At 37.9% G+C, this 23,509-nt stretch overlaps 1 protein-coding gene across 1 annotated transcript in view; it reads right to left on the bottom strand.

Annotated features, from left to right (window-relative positions):
• Window positions 1-6,963: 6,963 nt before the first annotated feature.
• The window catches only part of LOC124802950 (centromere/kinetochore protein zw10 homolog), a 209,946-nt gene continuing 193,400 nt past the window's right edge, over window positions 6,964-23,509 (bottom strand). Inside the window, exon 10 of the mRNA XM_047264039.1 lies at window positions 6,964-7,305. Within this exon, the coding sequence (XP_047119995.1) occupies window positions 7,090-7,305 (216 nt within the window). The 3' untranslated portion in view covers window positions 6,964-7,089. The remainder of the gene's footprint in view (window positions 7,306-23,509) is intronic.

Raw genomic sequence — 23,509 nt, 5'->3', positions numbered from 1 at the left:
AAATTCGCATTGGCCTATTCAAAAGATGAGTTTTTGAAGTCTGATATTGAATTTTAGTTTGCATCTGCAGTTTGTCAAGCTATGTTGGTCATTAGAACTTGTACTATTCAGTAAGTGTTTTACATGCTAGAGATTTGTTCATATTTCATGAATACATGAAGGAACCTGCATCTGTTGTGTATTGCCATTTTGTTAATGTGGAACTCCTTGACTCTGGAGAACCAGAACAGCAGCACTACCAGAACTAGATAGTGTTAGCAAGAACTGGATGTAATCATTGGAATTATAGTACTGCAAAAACTACAATATTTAACCAAGGAAAATTTGCAGGTATTTAGGCTTTTAGTTTTGTTGTGCAGTGTATAGACTAATGTTCAGTATCCAGTCACTTGCAGGATTAATCCAAACAAATGTTCTGTGCCTGAAGATTGATGAAATAAGTGAAGCTTGTTTCATTAAACTCTTCATGTGTTAATGCTGCTTTATATTGGTATTGTTTGTAGAAATGTTAGAGTTGAAACACAGCAAATGTCATCTCAAACTGAATCACATAGGCGCATAACTGGTGCATTTGTCATTACCATCACCTTGGTATTACATTCATATTTCTTCCTTTCTTTATGGGGTGTATTGGAGAGAAAGGTCTTCGAAGTAGCCCTGTGGTTACTTGAAATCTTAAGTCCACCTCAAGACATATTACAAAACACTAGTGATATAGCATGTGTAATAGAGGTGAATAATATATTACTATTTGCACTTAATGGATTTTAAGCAAAGAATTTGGTGTGCCACCTCAGATTTTCTGGTTTGACAAACCCCATTTTCTGTTGACTTTGGATACCGTGGGTGAGTCAGAGTAATGCATGATTTGGTCACTCATTTAACACTGCAAAACTTGGTTAATTACAGATTAAAGTGTCAGCTTTTGATTCTATAGTGTGATCTCTTTTGCTCTTTGATTGTGAATATTCTTGTGGCTTTCCTTGGTTGGAGACAGTATTTGAGAAAAGCGTAAGTTGCTAGAGTTTCTTGTAAATCTTAACATAATTAAGTGCTGCATGATGTGCTGATTTTATTTGCATTTGACATGAAGGCTGAGTGTGATCTTAGTTGTTCAGCACTGCAGTGTCAAGAGTATTTAGAAATCCTCAGGTATATGGGTGAAGATAGGTGTATCTGACTGCTTACTGCAAACGTAATTTGACACAGGATTTGTTTTATTCATTTTAAATAGTTTCAAAATTACTTAACCTTCAAGTTTTTAATTTTAAATTTAGTGTGCTGGAGTTAACCTGAATCTTAAATCGCTCAGAATATACTGTAGAAACAATTTAACTCGTGTGCAAAGGGACAGAAGTGATCTGAAAAGATTTGACTTTGTATCCTACAATTTTTGGCAAGGACTACATGTTTGGTAAACTTCTCCACTTGAGGTACATTTGTTAAGATGTTCATAAACAGTGCTGCAAGTTTACAAAAGTGAAACCAAATAATCAGTCTGCATTTGAGATTAGCAGTTTAAATTGTCAAAACTTTACAGCAAATTGAACACACTAAAGAATGGTTTCAAAAGAATAGTTGCCAATAGGTTAAATATCTCTTCAGGTTTGTGTGTGTATGACAAATACATTACTTGTAAGACAGTAATTACAGCTTGATTATTTTTGTAGAAATCATAAAAAGTAAACATTCAGACAATATTAGGCAGCTAACATTACCATGAGACCACTGGTGACCACAGCAGAGCATTACACATGGCCCCCACCAGCAGCCGCACCATACTCCAGCCTGATAGTGAATCAGCCATCACTGTGTGGCAGTCCATGTTCTACAAGAAGGGAGTCATAAATAGCAGATAACTGTTTCAACAATGTGTAATGGTACTGTATTGGATATGAGCAGTGTCAGCCCAACAGTGATAAAGAGGTGCAGGAAGCATTTAAAGTATGGTGCTTGATAGAATTGTGATGAAATTCAGAATGGAAGAAACATTAAACCAAAATTTAGTGATTCACAGAGTAATGCAGTATGTTAAGTTAGCTATGCACTTCTAAATTGGTGTTACGTACATAGTTTCCAAACCTTATTTACAGAATTAGCATTGTACAGAAGTAATGTATTTTAGTGTTGTACATTTCATTGTCAAATAAAGTGGATCTTCTTTAAAATTAAATGTCATCACTTGATTCCCTTATTTCCTGTATAATGTAATGGATTACATGGAAGTGAAATTTCATCCTTCCATGTGATTCAGTGAAAAGACAGTATCCAAATCAAGATCTTGAAACGTGTAATATTATGAATAGTACTCTTGCCTCTGCTTCTTTTGTGGAGAGGGGGGGGGGGCAGGGGCATTGAGAAAAATGGACATATACTTCTTAAAAAGCTCTGCACATGAAAATTGCATGTTGATGCTGTCTAATTCAAATTTCATAAACTGACCATATTTGGGTTCTTGTGATGTCTTCTGCATAGTAAGGAGCCTCAGGTAGGTTGTAATCCCTGTCTTAATGTAAAATTTATTTGTATGGGAGGTACCTTTTATCAGAAATTATTGGGAATAAAAATTTGTGAAAAAATATTGCTTGTAAGTTTTTGTGTGTTCAAACTTTGTTGAACTACACAATACTCCAATGCGTGTTAAAAAATGTTGAAATACACAGTACTCCAATGAGTGTACCTGGCAATAAATGGGTGCTGAGAGAAAGTACACCTTACAGAAAACGGCCATTTCATCTGTTGGTATGTCACAGCTCCATCTCCTGCAATTCACTTTCTCCAGCTTGTGTTTGCTGTCTTGCTCGTGTTTAAAGGTCTGCAACAGCTATCTGGTGGCCTAAGTTTCTGCCTAGTTAACATGGTCGTTTCAGGACTTCATACCTTGCAATATATCCTTGATCGAACTCGAATGTTACCACTGCATCATATTGAATTGGGGTGTGTGTGTGTGTTCCAGATTACACTGTTTGACTCAAGTGTTCTAGATGCAGCTATGAAGATATTTCTGTAGTATTACATACCTTTGAAAGTTTCTTTAAATACCTCCACTATGGCAAAATTGGTACACTTGGTCATGAATAAATTTCTCAACATTTTGCTACACTTTGATGTATTTGCACTGAAAATTATTTCCTGGAGGGCACAAGCCATGGACATCTTCGAATTTCCCCCACTTGTATGCACTTATGTCATTACTGCCTCACACCCATTTGCTTTTGTGCATGACCTACACACTCCAATTCAGTGATACTTGAACTGCTTTGAAAGCTTTTGAATTTGTCTCTCAAATAGTTGCCCTCTGAGGTGGGCAATCCACAAAATTAATTTTTTCTGAGAACTCATGGTCAGTTTGCAGTGTTTTTAAGTGAATAAATAAAGGATGATAATACGGCAGAAACAAAAACTCTTTAATTTCAACTGGTATAGAGCCCCTTCAGACATCAGGTCAAGGTATTCTCGTTGATAGTATCTGAATTTTATATTTATTGCTTTCTCTAAACAGCATATTCTCACAAACTCTTGGTTTCATCAGCATGACGACTCCCAACACTTGGTGAAAAATTGTTTATTAAAAATGCAATGGTAAATGCTTCAGGTAAGCACACCTTTTCCAAAAGATTTTATGCTAGAGTGTTACCAAAAGTTTCAAGCCTTGGATCAAAATGTCTTAACAATTTGAATATTGCTAGTAACTGCAGTATGCATTATACATTTGATGGGAAAGCCAGCATACTGCCAAAATGTCAAATGCTGGGGCTTCAGTCCTAGTGTTGTGCAAATTGTATTTGTACATAGTGCAGTTAGTGACAAAATGTACATTCACAACATTGTAGCTGCTATGAACTACCAGAACAGGATATAATTTTTGATGAGAATACTGTAAGAAAGATTTTACACCAATGGACTGACAGTCAGTATGACATGAAATACTCCATAATATAGTTTACTTACTTGATTAGACTGTCGGAGGTAAAAAAATGAAAGTTGTTAATAACAGTATGGTAAATGCATACAGTTCTTGCATTATGCACATTTGAGGCAAGCTCGTTGGTCACAATTCTCATTGAAACATTATTCCATTAATAGTTCTGAGCAGTACTCAAAGGGGGTTCAAAATACACTAGGGAAGTCTTTGGTGCAGCCACATTGAAGGAAAAAAATTGTGCCACTAACTGGAAATTCACAAGCAATTGAATGTTTAAAAAGTGGTCTCTATGCCTTACGTTTATCTTTGTCTGAAGGTACTGTACTTTAACTGCGATACATTTCACAAATTTTTTGTATGGACAAAAGTATGCAGGTTGCACAATGCTGTCCAGTTTGGCTTCTTGATGGAATTACGTCTTCAGGAACTAGAGTTGTACAGTTTGTCACCTAGTTGCTCTCCATGAGTTAACCAAAAAAGGGTTTTTTCTTGTACATTTGGCCACATTACTTGTCTAGGAAGACTTTTTATATCCCCTTTGCCATATTAGCAGATTTGCTAGCAAAAACCTGTGGTACATTTATATTCATATGTGGAGGAAAATGCAGAAATGTTGACTGCTGGCAGCCACAGCAGAAGCTGGCACCATGTTGGTCAGATGGCAAAAAGTCTGGTGATGAAAAGTATCCATCACTTAGCAGTTAATGTTAACCACTAAGAGAAAATGGAAAAGCATTAAAGTGTAGATATCAAATCTTTCCATTAATAATACAGGGGAATCCAAAATGAATGGGACAAAGTATATTACTGTGACTTTTCCAGATGGTTAACACATTTCATGGAAATGAACAAAGAGTTTATTAGGTCTAAAACAAAGATTTCCTAATTTTTAGAGATGGCTTTGAATATTTCAAACAAAAGGTGGGCATTTTTAGTGACAGCCAAGTGTGAAGCTTTGTTTTCTCATTGAACTGCACAACAGGATGCATTTTACACTATTTGATGTAAGTTGAAGTACAAGGGTTTTCTAACACATTGCATGATTAATGTATCTTTCAAAGTGAATTTAATTATACGCTAGTTTGCAGCAACTACTGGGGATGGTAATTGTACCGAACATAATTTTGCTCTATTTTGGTCTTATTCACTAAAAGTAAATGTTTGGCTCCCAATGAGGTGCAAGCAGTCACTGATCTACATGCCCTTCTGTTGTCACATCGGAAATATATAAATGTTTTGCCGTAAGTATGTGGAATGTTACTCCACATCTACTAAGTGGATGGATATGTGCGAGTGTATAACTGTCCTTTTTTCCCCCTAAGGTAAGTCTTTCCGCTCCCGGGATTGGAATGACTCCTTACCCTCTCCCTTAAAACCCACTTCCTTTCGTCTTCCCCTCTCCTTCCCTCTTTCCTGATGAGGCAACAGTTTGTTTGTGTGTCTATCGACCTGCCAGCGCTTTTGTTCGGTAAGTCACCTCATCTTTGTTTTTATATATAATTTTTCCCACGTGGAATGTTTCCTTCCACATCTACTAATTATTATTTACTACAATTAGAAGCCAAACCTCTGTGTGACCAGACCAATGACCACATTAAGTCAGAAGTCAAAGCTATCATTAATGTGTTGACTGCCACGTAGTCACAGCAGGCAGCTATACTGCACCACCAGCAGCCTCATGGCAGTCGACACGTGTGCGCTGTGTAACTGATCCATTTGTGAGAAAGTAGTGATAATTTCTCTAGCTTCTTGGACACGCATTATCTTCTATGCCTGGTAATAATAATAATAAATCACCAGCAATAAGATCACAAACCTGTAACAGTATTTTATGATGGATACAAAAGGACATGATTTATGAACGGATGAAGCAAATTGTTTTTGTGTGACATTTATTTTCCATGACATGTCTGTTCCAAAAACTAATTTCCCCTTGGTTCTGCAAAGAGTTTAATTTTCACACAATGGCCTCACATCTGCCATCACTGAAGCAAACTGAATACCCATCCTCCATTTTATCTATAGTCAGGGCGTCATCTGCTATGTGCCCCCCATGAAATTGAAATTGACTTTGATTATCATCAAATAACTCGTGGTTGATGTAGACACAACTGCAAGATGACTCTTGACTTTTTTTGTCCGGCCATGATAACTTCTTGCTGCTCACAAAGTAAATCCATGCAAAATGAGCAGATACGACCATGAAGAAGATTATGGTAAACTTCATAATGCATCATGGTTAGCTAATGGAAATGGTGCTTTTGTTGTATATAAAAGGAGTATGATTATTAATTTACAGCTTTATTGTATGCTACAAATGACTTGGAGAGTATTACTGACTAAATTTTTGAAAGTTCACTTTCTGAGCCCTGGTTGTGCATTTCAACTTTTTCTGTAAGTGTTGTGGAAAGTTAAAAGACACCTGATTTATTTCTGTTGTACATGTATTTCTTTTCAAAGTGATTTGAGCAGATGTAGCTCATTGTAGTTTTAAAGAGTTTCTTCAGTTTCACATTTGCTGCCCACCTCTACATTAGCTTCTGTTATTTCAATTCTTACAACTGAATGCTAAACATTCTTTAGGCAGCCTTGATGTATATTTTGCTAAACAAATTGCAAAGAAAAATTAAATGATTCAACAAATAAAGCAGTTCACTTTCCACATAGACAAATAATAGACTGGCTTCTCTCAAAGTTCTGATCACTGTCAATAGGGATGCCGAGTTAATCTTGGTTGCTACAGGGAGCGCTGTAACTCATTTGCTAGTCATTCTCTGAAATTTAAATTTGTTGGTAGTATCTCTTCCAGTGAGAAATAAGGCATAGTAATTGATATCACAGGTGGCATTGTTCAGTATGTGTAAATAAGACTAGAGCCAGCTTCTTAATTTTATGTTCTTATGAACTCAGTTTCAGGATGTGGGACTGTCACATGGTGAGATATGGTTACTTACCTTCCCTCCCAGGCTTTAGCCATCTATGACTGGTTAGTTCAGTTCTCACATGCCTAATTCAAATTAAAGCAGTCACAATGAAAATTATAAAAATATATATTTTAATTAATTGTCCTCTGTATCTACAGTAAAATTTCAGTCTACAAAGTCCTTTAAATTTCAAATTTTGCACCATATACTTCTTGCAACTCCTCTGCGTCTGAAAGAATATCACTTTATATGTGCAAGTACAGCAGATCTCCTGTCAGTATTTTGGAAGAGTGCTCGTATCAACTTTTTCACTTCTGCTGGTGCAAAGTAATGAGCTAATGGACCTTTCCCATCACACCATCTAGCTTCTATACCCTTCAAGTTCTCTCCCAGGACAATAGCAAGTTCTTGAAAACGCAGCCACAGCTTCACATACCTAACAACTTCCTTTGGGTCCTGTCCAAAGAAGAGAGAGCACAATACACAATATTAGAAATTTTAAAATACTGCTAATTCATCATTACAATTGCAACTGCCTAAACAAATTTTACTCATAAGGCACAATGAAGTGAATATTATAGCAATATGAAAAAAAATAATCAGCAGCATTTGATTTGGCATGAGGGCAGCGCTCTTATGTATTGGAAAAGTAACTTATTTGGAAATATGATATAGATAACACTTGGTTTTTATTTTCTGGAATCTGTATTATTCTCCTCTCCAAAAAATTAATCCAAAATAGTGACAAAGGGCTATGGGCATACTGCACCTCAGTAGTTCCACAACATTTGACAGCTCTTTCAGATTACACAATTTACATGGCCAAACTATACCAAGGTGTGGATAACGTTAGCTTTTCGCTAACGTAGTAGGGCTATCCAGGAAGTACGCTCCATTTGGTTGTAAGCACTGGGATTGTAAAAGCAAGGTAAATAGATTTTTTAAACTCAACCTTTGTATTACTTCTCTATGTGATAACCATTCTGATTTATGCATTTCACATCACTTCAGAAATTTACAAATTCCCTCTGCATATAATTCTGCCACCTAAGAGCTTGTACCCAATGAGCAAAGAACTTTTGGTAACATAATTCTTTAGTCACAGTCTCATTCAACACACTATGTCAAATCTGCAGGAAGTTGTCTTACATTGTTAAACACCATTTTCATCAATTTTCTATATCTGATTGTTTTTGAGTACAGTGGACAGCTACTTCTGTAAACACAGTGAACAGTTCTCGTACTGATGTGCAACACCTTACCTCATAACATTTGTTTTATACACAGAAATTCTGAAATGTGTGTCAAAAAGCTTTACGATGTTTTGCCGGTAAAGGGAGAGTTACAGAATGTCTTTCACATTCGGCAAGATTTTTCAGTCACAATGCTTGCTTTGAAAGGTTACTGTTGGTGAAAGAGAAGAAATGTGGCTTTCTTGTTATTTCAGTTCTAACCACATTGATCTAGTGAGTCTTCCAGTCCCTCCACTACTTTAACCACCTTTTCATTGTGTGTGGGACTTCCTCACATCATCATTAACATTCAGGCACAGATTGTAGTTTGACAACTGTCTGCTATAGAACATTAACTGATAGTATTTGAAGAGTTGAACAGTGAAGTATAAAGGTTACTCTTGACCAGACTGTTCTGTGATATGTAATTACTTCCTTTCTGTGGCAAGGAAGTTACACTCAGGTTGCATGGTACTATTTTGTTAAGCTTAAACATCAATAAGTGCAATTACCAGATGATAAATATTTCTGTACTCAAAAAGAGTTCTGTCTTTGTACTTTCTTGTTCCATGTACCTCGGAAATTTACTTAAACAGTTACAGATAACAAAATAATTTATCCTGTGAGAAACTTTCAGATATTCTATAATGAAGACATTATATATTACAGAAAAACGAAATAAAGAGCCATTCTGGCCAGTTAAGGAATTGTGCAGCTGAAGATCCTTTATCAAAAATATCTTTACAATATTTCATTGTTTATAAGTACGAGGGTAATCCCAAAAGTAAGGTCTCCTATTTTTTATAAGTACATAGACCTGTTTATTTCTACAGTGATTTACACCAGTTTACAGTTTGAACATTTAGCTACTTTTCGACATAATCACCATTTCTGTTGATGCATTTTTGTAGACGCTGTGGCAGTTTTTGTATGCCCATGTCATACCAGCTCACCACCATGCTGTTTAGAAAGTTATGAACCTCTTCTTTCACCTCGTCATCGGGGCTCAATCGCTGGGACCACAATTAATGCTGACAGGTACTGTGAGACACAAAAAACTCATATGGGCTCTTCAGAACTGGAGAGGAGGAATGTTGAGCAAGAGCGTACACATTCTCCATGACAACGCTTGCCCATACATCGCTTGGCAAACAGTTGCTGTCCTGCAACAGTTTCAGTGGAAAATAGTCACCCACCCACCCTATAGTCCTGACTTGGCACCCAGTGACTATCACCTGTTCCCTAAGATAAAAGAACATTTGGCCGGAAAGCGATTCAGCTCCGACGACGAGGTGAAAGAAGAGGTTCATAACTTTCCGAACAGCATGGCAGTGAGCTGGTATGACGTGGGCATACAAAAACTGCCACAACATCTACAAAAATGCATCGACAGAAATGGTGATTATGTCGAAAAATAGCTAAATGTTCAAGCTGTAAACGGATGTAAACCATTGTAAAAATAAACAGGTCTATGTACTTATAAAAAAATAGGAGACCTTACTTTTGGGATTACCCTCATATCAATGAGGAGGGCATAAACAAAACTGAAATTCGGGAGAGAAATGCCATTTTATTGATCCAAAATTTATGAACAGCAAAATGCAGTATTAGCCAATTCTGACTTATTTCATTCTCACGCTGTCAGTCATCATGTGCTGGTGCACAGTGTATGCTCCCTTAGCAGATTATGGGAACTACCTGAAAGCACTCCTTGTTTCTCAAGTACTGACAGACTAAGCAGCATAACAAACAACATCAAATTTATTATGCTGATGGTAATTGGAAATGTGCTGTTGCCTGTTTGAGAATGACATGAAATGGGAACTGATCACAGTGGATTTCCAAATAAAGAGATAATCAATAGTGGGAAAATGATAAACGATCTATCAGATGAAGGTGTATCCTATTTGTTTAGGAAGATGTGTTTCTGAAATAAATTCAGAATATTACATGTTACACTCAAGAAATATTACATTTTCTGGGGGTCTGGTGCAAGCTGGAATGTGATTTTCATCAGTCATTTTATTGGCTACCAATTGGATCTGCCACCCACCGCAGAGCCGGTGGTGAAACATCACTAAGTGTGTTGCACTCAATGTGTTAAATGGATGTAAATGTTAATTCTGGATTAAAAGTTTGTTGAAGAATTGATGTCCAAATCTTTGACATACACAAGCAGAAAAGTAATGGAGAATTCAGAAAATCAGTAGGTTATATCTGTGACCTGCAAGTATGAATGAATGGAGGTATTCGAAACAAAAGCTGAGAAGCTGTCACATAATTTAGCCAAGTGTTCAGAAGATGATATACAGTCACAGAAGACACATCAGCATACTAGGACACATATTTAACAAGATACATTTGCTACTTATATCTAATGCAGAGATACATTTTTATGATAATGGAAATTCCAGGATGGAAATGATAAAGGATAACCCTATTGTTAAGGGTGCGTTGGCTTTACATTTTACTGTTGAACATTTTATTTGCTTAATGTATGTGGAGTTACATTTTTCAGTACCTATTATTGAGAGTTTTTTTTCACAATTCATTCTGTTATCAGTTATGTTTAACTACTTGTTATGTGCACATACGTGATGCATAATGAGAATAGCTTGAAACATCAAGAGATGAACACTAAAAATCATGCACCACAGATACTCACCTCATATAAGCTAAACAAAAAAACTATAATGACTTATGACAACACTGCTTTAACATGTTTAGGAGAAGATTCCTGAAATGACTTTCAGACTATTTCCTTACCATTCCAATCTAGAATAGTGTGTGGAAGACATGAACATCTGAATCTTTATGCGCAAGTTCCAATTTCTCTTAATTTATATTTGGCATTCAAAGGAGAAAGTTGCCGATTGTAATTTTGTGAAAATATTGCACGGCAACAAGAACGCCTTTGTCAGTGCAACGTGCTTATCATACCTTTGACCCTCCCTCTCATCCATTTTATGATAATACAACATAAGCTGCCATTCTTTGAACTTTTTCGGTGTCCTCCATCGACCCTACCTGGTAAAAACAAATGCAGTGTAGGCAATCTTTTTAGTAGGTTTGTTGCATCTTGTGCCTTCTAACATTTCTGCCAATACAACACAGTCATTGGTTCACCTTTCTCACATTTTCTGTGTGATGGTTCAAATTTAAATTGTTTGTAATTTTAATCCCAATGTATTTATCAGAATCACTGATCTTTAAATTTTACTCATACAAATAGTCGGTCCAACTCATGTGGTGATTCATTTTGATTTCCTTATACCTTTACTAGACGGTAAACGACAGCATTGTGAGCAAATACCTAAGACCATTGCTCAGGTTGTCTCCTAAATTTTTTACACACTTACTTTAAGAACGGTGGAGGGGAAGGTTATAACACTTCCTTGGTAAAACCATACATTGACTTGTTTCTCCATTTATGGGACACAGTGAATGAGTAAGCGAATGTCAATCATCTGTAGGTGAATAGTTGCCTACCCTCGTTTGTTTAAAGGCACATTATCTGGTTTCACATTTTACTGTTGAAAATTTTATCCACTTTTGTATATGACACTACATGTTTCAGTATATGAACAAAAAAGTAGATTTTAAAAAAATGGCCAGACATTTTAATTATTTACATTTCATTCTGTCATAAATTAAGTTTAATCATTTGTTATGTGCACATATGTGATACCCCATTAGAGTAATGTTCATCAGAAATTTTTGAAGTATTAGAGGTGATCATGGAAACTAAAGCACTTGAGATTCTCAGCTCACATAAATATAAAGTAATAAAATAACATTGGAAATATCTCAGGAAACTACTAAAGTTTGACTATGATAATTACCTTTTGACATTCATCATTGTTTGCTCCATTCACATCCACTTCTCTGTTGTAAATCTTCTGCAATCTTTTTCACATTGAGAAGTACAATTTTTTTCTGAATACATTGAATGTTGGAGTTATTCCATAGAACTTCTCAGTACTGGAAATATAACTTCCAGGTGTAGAAGCAGACCTATTGTAACATATTTCAGATTTCTTTTTTGCAGTATGGTTTTACATAGTAGTAAGTTCACAAATGTTACCATAGCTTAGGTAGAATTTTCTTGTTATTGGGATGAGTGGAAGGCTTTCTATGCAGTCCACCTATCTGATGGTGGATGCTCTTCTTTGTTGGCTCATAACCAATGATATAGGTGAATTTTCCCAAATCGGAAACATTGCTTTTGGCACAGCTTCCCAATGCTTGCTGGGTACTTTTGTGTTTTCCTATGTCTCAAGAGACCACTTCATAATAGTGCAGTGTGAAGTCCTGCCAAAAGGCAGTACAATGCAGATTAAAGGTAAGTGGTCAACGAGGGGCAGAACCGTCAATGCTAGTATGTTACGTTCCAGTTTATTCTTGCTATTTGATATAAGAGCAGGAAAGAATCCAAATACAGTTTCCAAGTGGACAACTGCTGAATGAACGTCACTGAGTGCAGCTCTTCATTTCATGAACCTGTTGAAGCTTCATGCAGTCTTGAAAGACTTTTATAGGTGGTTATGCTGCAGGATTGGTAGAAAGCAGCTTTTGTTCTGGCAAGGTTTTTATCTTTACTGCCTAAATTTTCATAAATTTAGCACACTGATGACTCAGAAAATTATAAACACCTGCCTAATAGTGTATTGGTTCACCTTTGGAATGCATTAAAGCAGAGGTTGTGCATGGAATGGATTAGATATGTCCTTGGTAGGTTTCAGGAGATATGTGCCACTAGATGCATATACACAGGTCACATAGCTCTCATAAATTGTGTGTTGGTGGTTTGTAGGCACAGACCTGGCACTTAATAGTGTCTTAGATGTGTTCCATCACATTTATTTATTTATTTATTGTTCCGTGGGACCACATTTAGGAGAAGTCTCCATGGTCATGGAACGAGTCAATACATGAAATTATAACACGATTGTAGAAACAGATAAAATGAAACAAGTCGTTAGTTTAAATAAAGAAAATCAAGAATGTAACACTGGAATTTGCTTAATTTTTTATCTCTTCCAGGAGCTCCTCGACAGAATAGAAGGAGTGAGCCATGAGGAAACTCTTCAGTTTAGACTTAAAAGTGTTTGGGCTACTGCTAAGATTTTTGAGTTCTTGTGGTAGCTTATTGAAAATGGATGCAGCAGAATACTGCACTCCTTTCTGCACAAGAGTCAAGGAAGTGCATTCCACATGCAGATTTGATTTCTGCCTAGTATTAACTGAGTGAAAGCTGCTAACTCTTGGGAATAAGCTAATATTGCTAACAACAAACGACATTAAAGAAAATACATACTGTGAGGGCAATGTCAAAATTCCCAGACTATTGAATAGGGGTCGACAAGAGGTTTTCGAACTTACACCATACATAGCTCGAACAGCCCGTTTTTGAGCCAAAAATACCCTTTTTGAATCAGAAGAATTACCCCAAAAAATAATACCATATGACATAAGCGTATGAAAATATGCGAAGTATACTACTTTTCGTGTTGAAATGTCACTTATTTCAGATACTGTTCTAATGGTAAATAAAGCGGCATTTAGTTTCTGAACAATCAAAGTGAATTTGGTGGCTGAGACATTAACATGACTACACTTTCATGCCCCTCAAACCATTACAGCAGATAACAGACTTGTGACCCAGGCAGTAATTTTGCTGGAAGTTGCCACTGACACAGATATAGGTAACAAGTGTGAAGGGATGCAGGTGTCCACAGTAAAGTTTGTGTACTCCATAGCTGTCATGGTGCCTCTGATGATTACCCAAGATCCTGTGGAAGACCAGGTGAATGCATTCAAACCGCAATAGGAGTACTGCCCTCACCACCCTGCATCTGTAGGAGGTGCATGTTTCGAGCAGCCATTAGCCTGTCTGACGGCCTACCTAGACACAACCATAAACTTGTTATAACCAGAAACATGAGTCTTCAACCAGGAGACACGTTTCCATTGATCCACAGTCCAATCTCTATCCCATCTCCACTGCAGTCTTAATGACACTGGAACAGGGTAACAGCCACCAGCTTTCCCATTTCTGAGATGCTTGTTCCCAGGCACTGGGCCATAATAATCTGCCATTTGCCAAAATTGCTTATGTCAATCAAATTCTCCATTTATGGTCCCTGTTGTCACTACAATGATTCTCCTTTCATTTCTGCTCCACCTATGTACTTACTGCTTCACATGCCCGCAACATCACCAAGTGGCAGTAAATCTTGCTGTGGGCAATGGTAATAATGCTTTGGCTCATCAGTGTGTGTTTTGCACTTCCTCAACTCATACCATCTACAGTAGTGTAAAGTATCTATTTTGGATAGGTGACTGAATACAAATTTTCATATAATTCCTCTGCTGTTGGAGGATGGTCTTGAGACTAATCCAAAACGGCCATGTAGAAGGTGGATTGAATACATTGAAACAATTACAAACCACATGGCTGGATGCAAAAAACACAAGGTAGAACAAAGTACAACATTAATACACATGCTGTGAGGTATGCACACTGCCACAAGTGTTCAATGTACGTCTGAAACTGGTGGAATGGAACTGATCTGCTAGTACAAACCATAATAGATAAGTGATGAGAGGAGGGACTATAGGTTAATTAACCCTACAGTGATGGAAAGTGCCAGAGTCTCAAACATAGTACAGCCAGGCAAGGAGAGTGGCAAGGTGTACAGTCCACTGATATCCTAGATTATGTTAGTGAGAGAGGTGTCACCCAAGGTGAAAACTGCACGGTGGTGGCTGTAGTCGACACAGTAAGTAAAACAAAAAACATCTCTGAAATTGGTCTCCATGGCTGATGAATGGAATATCAGTTGTCTGAGCTTCTTAGACATTGCCTAACCCACTTTGAAAATAACTGTTATGTGATATTAATACATGATAAGGCAGTCGGACAGTGAGTGAGTGAGAGTAATTTTTTTACTCGAAATGGATAGGATTCTTAGAGTTGACTTCTTGTGTTGCAAAAATCAATTTGGGGTAAACTATTCCTATAAGTTATTATTTTTATTTAGTTTTTGATGGTACTGGACGAACACAAAAATATGCGGTTTGGAACTTTAATAGCGGCAACTATTTATTTACAGTTCGTACAAAGTAGATACATGTTTCAAAGTTTTACTGACCTTCAAAGTAGTCACCAGCATTGTGTATAACCCGTCGCCAGCAATGTGGAAGTCGTAGGATACTCTTTAGCAGTGCCAGTTGTGTTGACAGTTCGAGTGGCGCGGTCTATTGCCACACGAATTTGTAGCATTTCTGAAGCGAATCCCGTGAAGTGTTTCCTTCAGTTTAGAAATCGAGTTGAACTTAACGAGGGCTTAAGTTAGGGGAGTGCAGTAGGTGGTATAGCACTTAGCAGCCCCATCAGTCAAACAAATCAGTAACAACTTGCACTATATGTGCTTGAGCATTGTCCTGAAAAATGATGGTCAGGTCCTGCAGAATGTGTCATCACTTCTGTCTCTATGCTGTTCGTTTTTGGAACACAACCTACGACTTTGAAGGTCAGAGAAACTTTGAAACCTGTATCTATTTTGTACAAGCTGTAAATAAATAGTTGCCACTATTAAAGCTCCAACCCTCATATATGCCATTCTGGTACAGTAACAATGGTTGCGGTGGTCTTCAGCCCAAAAACTGTTTTGATGCAATGTTCTGCCATTGTCACAGAGATGATCTTCTGAGTTCTTTGTAGTCTCTTTCAGAATTACAAAGTCATCTTCAAACCTTAATGTTTTTATTTTTTTCCCTGGACTTTAATTCCTTTCCAAATTTTTCCTTAGTTTCCTTGACTGCCTGCTCAATGTACAGATTAAATAACTTGGGTGATAAGCTACAGTCTCCCTTCTCAACTACTGCCTCCCTTTCCTCTTACAATTGCAGTCTGGTTTGCGTACAAGTTGTAAATAACCTATTGTTCCCCCATTTTCTCCTTGCCAAAGAATGTATTCCAGTTAACACTGTCAAAACTTTCTCAAGATCTGCAAGTGCTTAATGTTGTTTCGTGTTATCCAACCTATCCTCTAAAGACAAATCATTGTGTCAGTATTGCCTTGCCTTGCCCCTACATTTCTCAGGAACTCAAACACTGATCTTCCCTCATTTCAGTTTCTCCTAGACTTTCCTTCTGTAAATGGTGTATGTTTTGCACCCATAAACTGGTGGTTCAGCAATATTCACACATGGCAGCACTAGCCCCCAAAAAAGTCAGGATTATTACATTCTGAAGGCATTTCCATACAGTAAGAATATCCATGGAATGAGCATCAGATGTGCAGAACATGATTTGCCAGTGCTGTAACTAACAAATACATGTGTAAAAGAGTGTTATTAAAGTTGTCATCTTCACACAAAATGTAAACAAACTGTTACTGAAGACATGTAGCAGTTCTGGTTTGAAGTTGGTGATATGCACAGAATACTATGCTCACTCCGTAAATGTTCCAATATATGGGTCTTGCTCCTGTCTCATTTATGTTGTGTACCAGGCAGAATAGTTTTAAAAAATCTCCCAAGAATCTGAATAATTCTGAGGGAATGTCTTTTACTTCAGGTGCCTTGTTTCAATTTGCATTTCTCAGTGTTATGTCAAGTTCATCTTGCAGTAAGCCTATCATATCTTCCATCTACCATCATCAAATTCAAATTCCTCTTCCCATTCCATGAAGTGTCTTTCTTTCCTTTTGTACAGTCCTTCAATATGTTCCTTCAACATTTCAGCCTTCCCTTCTTCGCTTAGAACTGGCTTACCATCTGAGCTCTTCATATTCATACAGCTGTTGCTCTTTCCTCAAAAGATCATTAATTTTCCTGTATATTACATCCATTTTCCAACAGTTACACAGGCTTCTGTGGCTTCTTAGCCATTCCTGCCAAGCCATTTCACATTTTCTGTCAATCTCATTTTTTAGACACCTAGTCCCTTTTGTCTGTTCATTTGCTTTATTCTTGTATTTTCTCCTTTTGTCAATTAATATCTTGTGTGATACTCAAAAATTTCTACTGAATCTTGTCTATTTACAGGGTTGCCACAAGTTTCCCCAAGTGAAATTCCCTGATTTCCAGACAAGTTTTAGCATTTTTCCCTGACAAATTTTGAGATCTCAAGGATAAGTAAATACATAATTTGAAAAAAAAAGGTAAGGACTTCTATATTTCTAAATGTGTGAACAAAATCTCAAGTACTAACATCAAAATCTTTTGTCATGAACTGTTTTTAGATGGAGAAAGCAAGCCAAATGGTATACATGTTTCATTAAGACCACCGAAATTATTTCAATAAAACAAAACACATGTGGTGACAAAAAGAAGCATTTTGTTAGAGTCACAAGGCAGATTTAAGATACCTTCACTGCTTACAGAAATAACCTCAGAAAAAATTAGCCCTCTTGAAAGAAAAGTATACGGTAGAGAAGAGTCGTGTAAACCAACACTACAGGTGACAGGTAATAAGATGTTGGTTCTACTCTGTTATGCCTATTATTCTACACGTATTGTGTGATTTTTATTTCAAGAAATACACGAGTACATAGCGTACAAACTGCCAGTGACTGCCACAATTTTCTTCTTCTTACTGTCCACTGAGCGAGGTGGTGCAGTGGTTTGCACACTGGACTCTCATTCGGGAGGACGACGGTTCAATACCGTCTCCAGCCATCCTGATTTAGGTTTTCCATGATTTCCCTAAATCATTTCAGGCAAATGCCGGGATGGTTCCTTTGAAAGGGCACGGCCGATTTCCACCCCAATCCTTCCCTAACCCGAGCTTGCGCTCCGTCTCTAATGACCTCGTTGTCGACGGGACGTTAAACACTAACCACCAACCATCTTACTGTCCATATTTTCTAATAGATAAACTACTTTCAAAGTGGTAAAATTTACTAGAATAAATAACATGTCTGTAAAATGCCACACTATACAATTTACTTTTGGTGAGACCATGAAAATCCGCCGCATTATGCCACATGCAGACAGACCTGGCCTTCAGGCCAGATCCGTTGGAGATACCCACAGAAATGGCCTGCGGTTTTGGCCCATCACAGACGTCCACTCATGTGGGTAGCTATTCATGTGTCACAGACACCATGTTGATGAAATGAGACTGCGGTTATCACTCACACAATAGATAACTTGCACAAATACTCTGAGAGTCAATACTAATGAGGATAGGTAGCAACTCACCGTAAAGGTGATCACTGAGCCACAGACAGGCACATAGGAAAAACAATCACAAGCTCACAACTAAACTTTTGACTATTGCCTTCCTCAGAGAACGAGAGTGCACACACAATCACTCACACACAACTCATGCACAAATACTCGTCGTCTCCGGCTGCTGCGTCAACAATCTCTGAGAATCAGATCCAAACAAATCACTCCTCATGCCTCCCTGCATCAGCAGCTGCTAGCCGAGCAGCAAGTACTGCCTGCAAGCTGAGGGGAGGGATGGGAAGGGGAGAAGCAGTAAGAATGAGAGAGTAGGGAAGTAGTGTACGTACTCAGCCGTGCCCAACGAATGATGTCAGTAAACAAACAATTTCATTGTATTGAGACAAAAAACAAGATTTTCCCAATGGTTTGTTTTTTTTCCCCAAATTTCCCTGATATGTTTGAAATTCTCTGACATTCTCTGATTTTCCAGAACTTGTGGCAATCCCGATTTTGCCTCTGTTGCCTTCACTCTTTCCAGCTCTGGAAGCTACTTCTCCTTCTTCTATAGTATTCATTACTCCTATTACAGTCAGCTGTTGTCTAGTAGTCTTTTTGAAACTATCAACAATTACAGGCTTTTTCAATTTATTCAGGTCCCACCTCCTTTCCATCGTACCTTTCTGCAATGTCTTCAGTTTTAATTTCCAGTTCATAATCAGTTGTTATGGTCAGTGTCTGCATTTGCTCCTGCAAATGTTTTTCAGTTGAAAAACTGGTTTCAAAATCACTCTTACGGTATACTACTATATAAGACAAGACAATGTTTAATGTTGTTACCAAATCTCACAAAAAGTTAATGACCAATTTACTTCAAATTTTTACACAATGCTCTAATAAACACTCTTATTAACATAGACTATATATTTTCAATAAATATACACACACTAAAGGAAAACAATGATGCACCATGAAGGAGTTGTGCAAAGTAGCCACAAACTGACATACATACAGGCATCAATGGAAAGTGTAAAACTGTAAACTTTGGTGATCTGTGTAAGAATGTGTGACACTACAGTGCAATTTCACCATGCACCTGGTGATGATAGTAAGCACAGGACACGTTGATTCTAGGGCATAAAGTCTTCATGAATTTCATTCTGTGTACTCAGTTGGACAGTAACTATACCTCAAAGACAGGTGCATGAACAGTATACGCACATGTCAGCATTTGAGAGGGTGTAGTACGGCTTAAAGAAGCCTGCTGGAGTAATTGGCAAACCACTCGACATTTGAATATGAGCGGTGCCACTATTCATTGATGCTGGCTGGAATGAGCGAGCCATGGCTGAACACAGCCTCAAGAAGAAAGCAGTCATCCTAGAGACATGACAGTTGACAACCGGGCAATCATGAGAGAGACAGTCAGGGCCCTAGATTCATCATTATCATTGATCTGACATGCAACTGGTGCCTCAGTGATCATAGGGCCATTAATAGGTGGCTCACAGAAAGGGGGCTGAATTCATGGAGCCCCTTGCGTTGAATGCCATTGATCTTTGTACACCAACAAGTCCATTTGCAGTAGTGTTGGGCACATCTGGCCTGGAATTTCATTGACTGGAGTAGAACTGTCTTCAGTGATGAGACCCGCTTTGAACTGATGACCAATGAAGATATGCCTGGAGACAATCTGGAAAGTGGTGGGATATCAATCTGACTGCCACCTGCCATATGGCCTGACAACCAGGTGTGATAGCCTGGGGTGCCATTTCAATTTCCTGGCAGGACCCATTTTGTTGTCATCCACAGCACCCTTACAGCATAGCAGTACATTGTCGATATTCTATGTCCCGTTTTGTTGCCCATCCTGGGCTAACATTTCTGCAAGATAATGGCTGCCTGCACGTGTTTGACAAACCCTACCATGGCCAGCAGGATCACCTGATTGGTACCCCAATCAAGAACAATTAGGCAGGGCCCTCCAACCAGCTTGGCACAATATCCCTCAGGAGGGCATCCAACAACTCTATCGATCAATGTCAAGCAGAATAACTGCTTGCTCAATTTGTGAAGCTCTCACTCTTGAATAAACCATCCAATTTTTCTGAAATCGTAATAACTGTTTTGTCTGTATATGTACATCACATCTGTAGATTACTGTTACAATTGGGTAATTTCTTTGTGATGTTGATTTTTTGTTTTGTTTTAGATCATATGTACGAGGGCTAATCAGAAAGTAGGGAATGTTTTGGCATTAAAAAAAGTGCAAGCTTCTTCATCTCTCCAACCTACATCCTTCTGAATCTGCTTAGTGTATTCATCTCCTGGTCTCCCTCTATGATTTTTATCCTCCACGCTGCCCTCCAGTACTAAATTGGTGATCCCTTGACGCCTCAGAATATGCCCTACCAACCGATTCCTCTTCTAGTCAAGTTGTGCCACAAATTTCTCTTCTCTCCAATTCTATTCAATACCTCCTCATTAGTTATGTGATCTACCCATCTAATCTTCAGCCTTCTTCAAAACTCTTAAAACTCTCAGAGCATGTTTTAACATGCCAGATTGGACCATTGTGAGTTGACCAAACTGTACTGTCCCTGTTTGGTTTTATTTTGCAGAGGACTATTGTAACAATATAAGACTACCTTTCAGCTTTAATATTTCCATATGTGTTTTAATTCACACACTGTATTATAATTGATGTACAAGACTACGTAACTGCTGAAATTGTGCAAGGCACAATAAACTAGTTAGGTATGTGTTGGCTGTGTTTAAAATGGGAGAAGATGCAATAAATCTCATTAAGTATGTATTCAGGCAGTGGGAGTAAAAAATTTTATGATTCATTACTAACCAAAACAGAAGCAGAGCAGACTTCATGAAAGGCACCCAGTGGAATAATGTTCAATTCCAAGGAGGACCACAACCAAAAAAGAATCATTTTTGCCACCTTGCTCAACTATTGCAGTCTTCTTGGTAGCTAGTACCTAAATGCACTATGAATACTAAATGATACAAGTGGGTACTCAGTGCTCACGGCCTGACAAACATCAGTGAGAGCATTAAGGAAATAATATTCAGGATCTCAAGGTTTGTTTATCCTGAACTCTTATTTCATCTGTTTGTTGCAAAACATACATGAAGTTCTGGCTGTGAATAGAGTTATTACATCTAAAGAGATGGTGAAAGATGTGTGATGCTAATTTATCCTTTCACCAGTCACATACTAACAAAACAGGATGAAGGAATATTAGCTTTTCATATTGTTTCCTCAAATGGTCTACTTAGGTCATGAAGCCTTTTAAGTACCAAAATCCACCACCATCTGGCTCACTGGTTCCTGAGAATGCCGTAGTTACGTGAGTCAATATCTGGGCAGAAAACATGATATGTAGGATTTCTATAGCCTGTTGAGCCTTCTGGAGGAATGAAAGAGGTTAGCATTCCACAGAGATGAAAATGTAAGCACACAAACATAACTAGAATTCTGCCTCACCAGGCAGACTTCTCAATTGAATATCAGAACTGATCTGAAAATGTAGTATCTAATAGGCAAAATTTGCATTTCAATTTTTTGTTTGTGTGCATATGGTTAGATTTACAGATTTAAAAGGTTGTCGTGCTATGTAACTAAAGACAAAGTATGAATGCTTTGAAACTGACTGTTGAAAATAGAAGTGGTAAATGACTGAAATGTTTGCTTTTGCAATAACGTCAACAGTTTTTTCTGAAATGATCTTAGCTTGTTTTCTTATTTTGGATCTATTTAAGCTTTAAACAAATGATTGCTCTTATTGAGAAGCAGAAGTTTTTCTCTGATGTGAACAGAGTGCTGCTCTGGTTTGTTTCTCGACATTGTTGTTCGGTTCCCACCCAATTCAATAATTACAAAATTTGTAGAATATTGATGTTTACTTTTTGTAAGCATTCACAGCTGTGCAAACCATACTTGACAACATTACAGGCAGAACCAACAATGTATTTAGACATTGATGTAAAATTGGGAGAGGGGGAGGATTTGCAAGGTAGAGGAAGACTTTCGTAACGCTCAAAATACATTGAGACAACACCCCCCCCCCCCCCCCTGCCGGTCTCTCCTGGTCACTATAATGCTGCGTGCGGACACTATAAACTGGCTGTTGGCTATGAGTGTAAGCAAACCGAATTATGACTGCCAGAGAGAGAGGAGTTGTGCAAGTGAACAAGCCCCACTTCCTTATTGCAGGACAGCCTGCCTGCACCAGTGTTGTGTGACTCTGCAAAAGCAGAACTGCCACATGGTTGAAGAGACTGCCAATCCCATCTGATGTTGTGAGAGTCATAACTGAGCTCCTTGATGGAACAGGAATAGTAACTACACTCATTTCAAAATAGGGAAAGAAAACAAAGAGCAACCAACAACACAAAGTTTTCATTAATGTTTATTGTGCAATTAGTTGTTGAGGTTGGTAGTGTCATAAATTAGGTAGTTCATGTCTGATCTCTACCATTATTTGATACATTCCATACTTCAAAACACCTACCACATAGAACTGCCATGTTAAAGTTTCTGCATTATATCAACTCTTGAATTTTAGCTAGCAGACAAATGTTTGTATTGATGTGTTCTAAGATGCTAGGTCCTACAGCTTGTAGTGCCCCCAGAATTTTACGGAAGTCTGGAGACACTTGTGTTCCAGCTGTTTCGAACACGTGTTATTTTAAGGCAGGGCGTAAGGATGAGCATGATGGGATACTGCATCAATTTATTGTTTGTGCAGGCAAAACTGGAAGAGAGAGAATTCGTCAGCGCTAGCAAGTGTTCAGCGCGACCTGCCAAGAATAATCAAATACATCCCGGAAGCTACGTGGCCAGCTGCAAAGAGTAATGTAGCTTTGCACTGTTGAAAAACAAATGGAGTGACTCGAGATAGTGACTGTTTATTAGACGTTGAACTGCTGTTGAGAGTACGTGGACTGGACGTGGATAGTCAGCCATGACAAAAGCTTATGTATTAATTGTGGACAAAAATGTGTAATTAATTGATTCTGGGAGCCCGGTAATGTGTGGGCTTACGTCATAAAGTTTAGATTTTTTTTGTACAAAGTGGAAATAAATATTTTCTGGTGCATTGAATGATATTCCAAGAGTAGCATATTTTTTAAATAAGAAGAGAGAGTGAAAATTTCCCCTTCCTAGCAGTGAAATCTACAGAGAAGCATCTGGTGCTAGCAGAAGACATCGGCGCTGCAAGAAAGCAGAACCA

Source organism: Schistocerca piceifrons, chromosome 6 (genome assembly GCF_021461385.2).
Source record: "Schistocerca piceifrons isolate TAMUIC-IGC-003096 chromosome 6, iqSchPice1.1, whole genome shotgun sequence".
Lineage (NCBI taxonomy): Eukaryota > Metazoa > Arthropoda > Insecta > Orthoptera > Acrididae > Schistocerca > Schistocerca piceifrons.
Note: the sequence above shows the minus strand (reverse complement) of the source record. Positions and strands in the feature narration are given on the sequence as shown.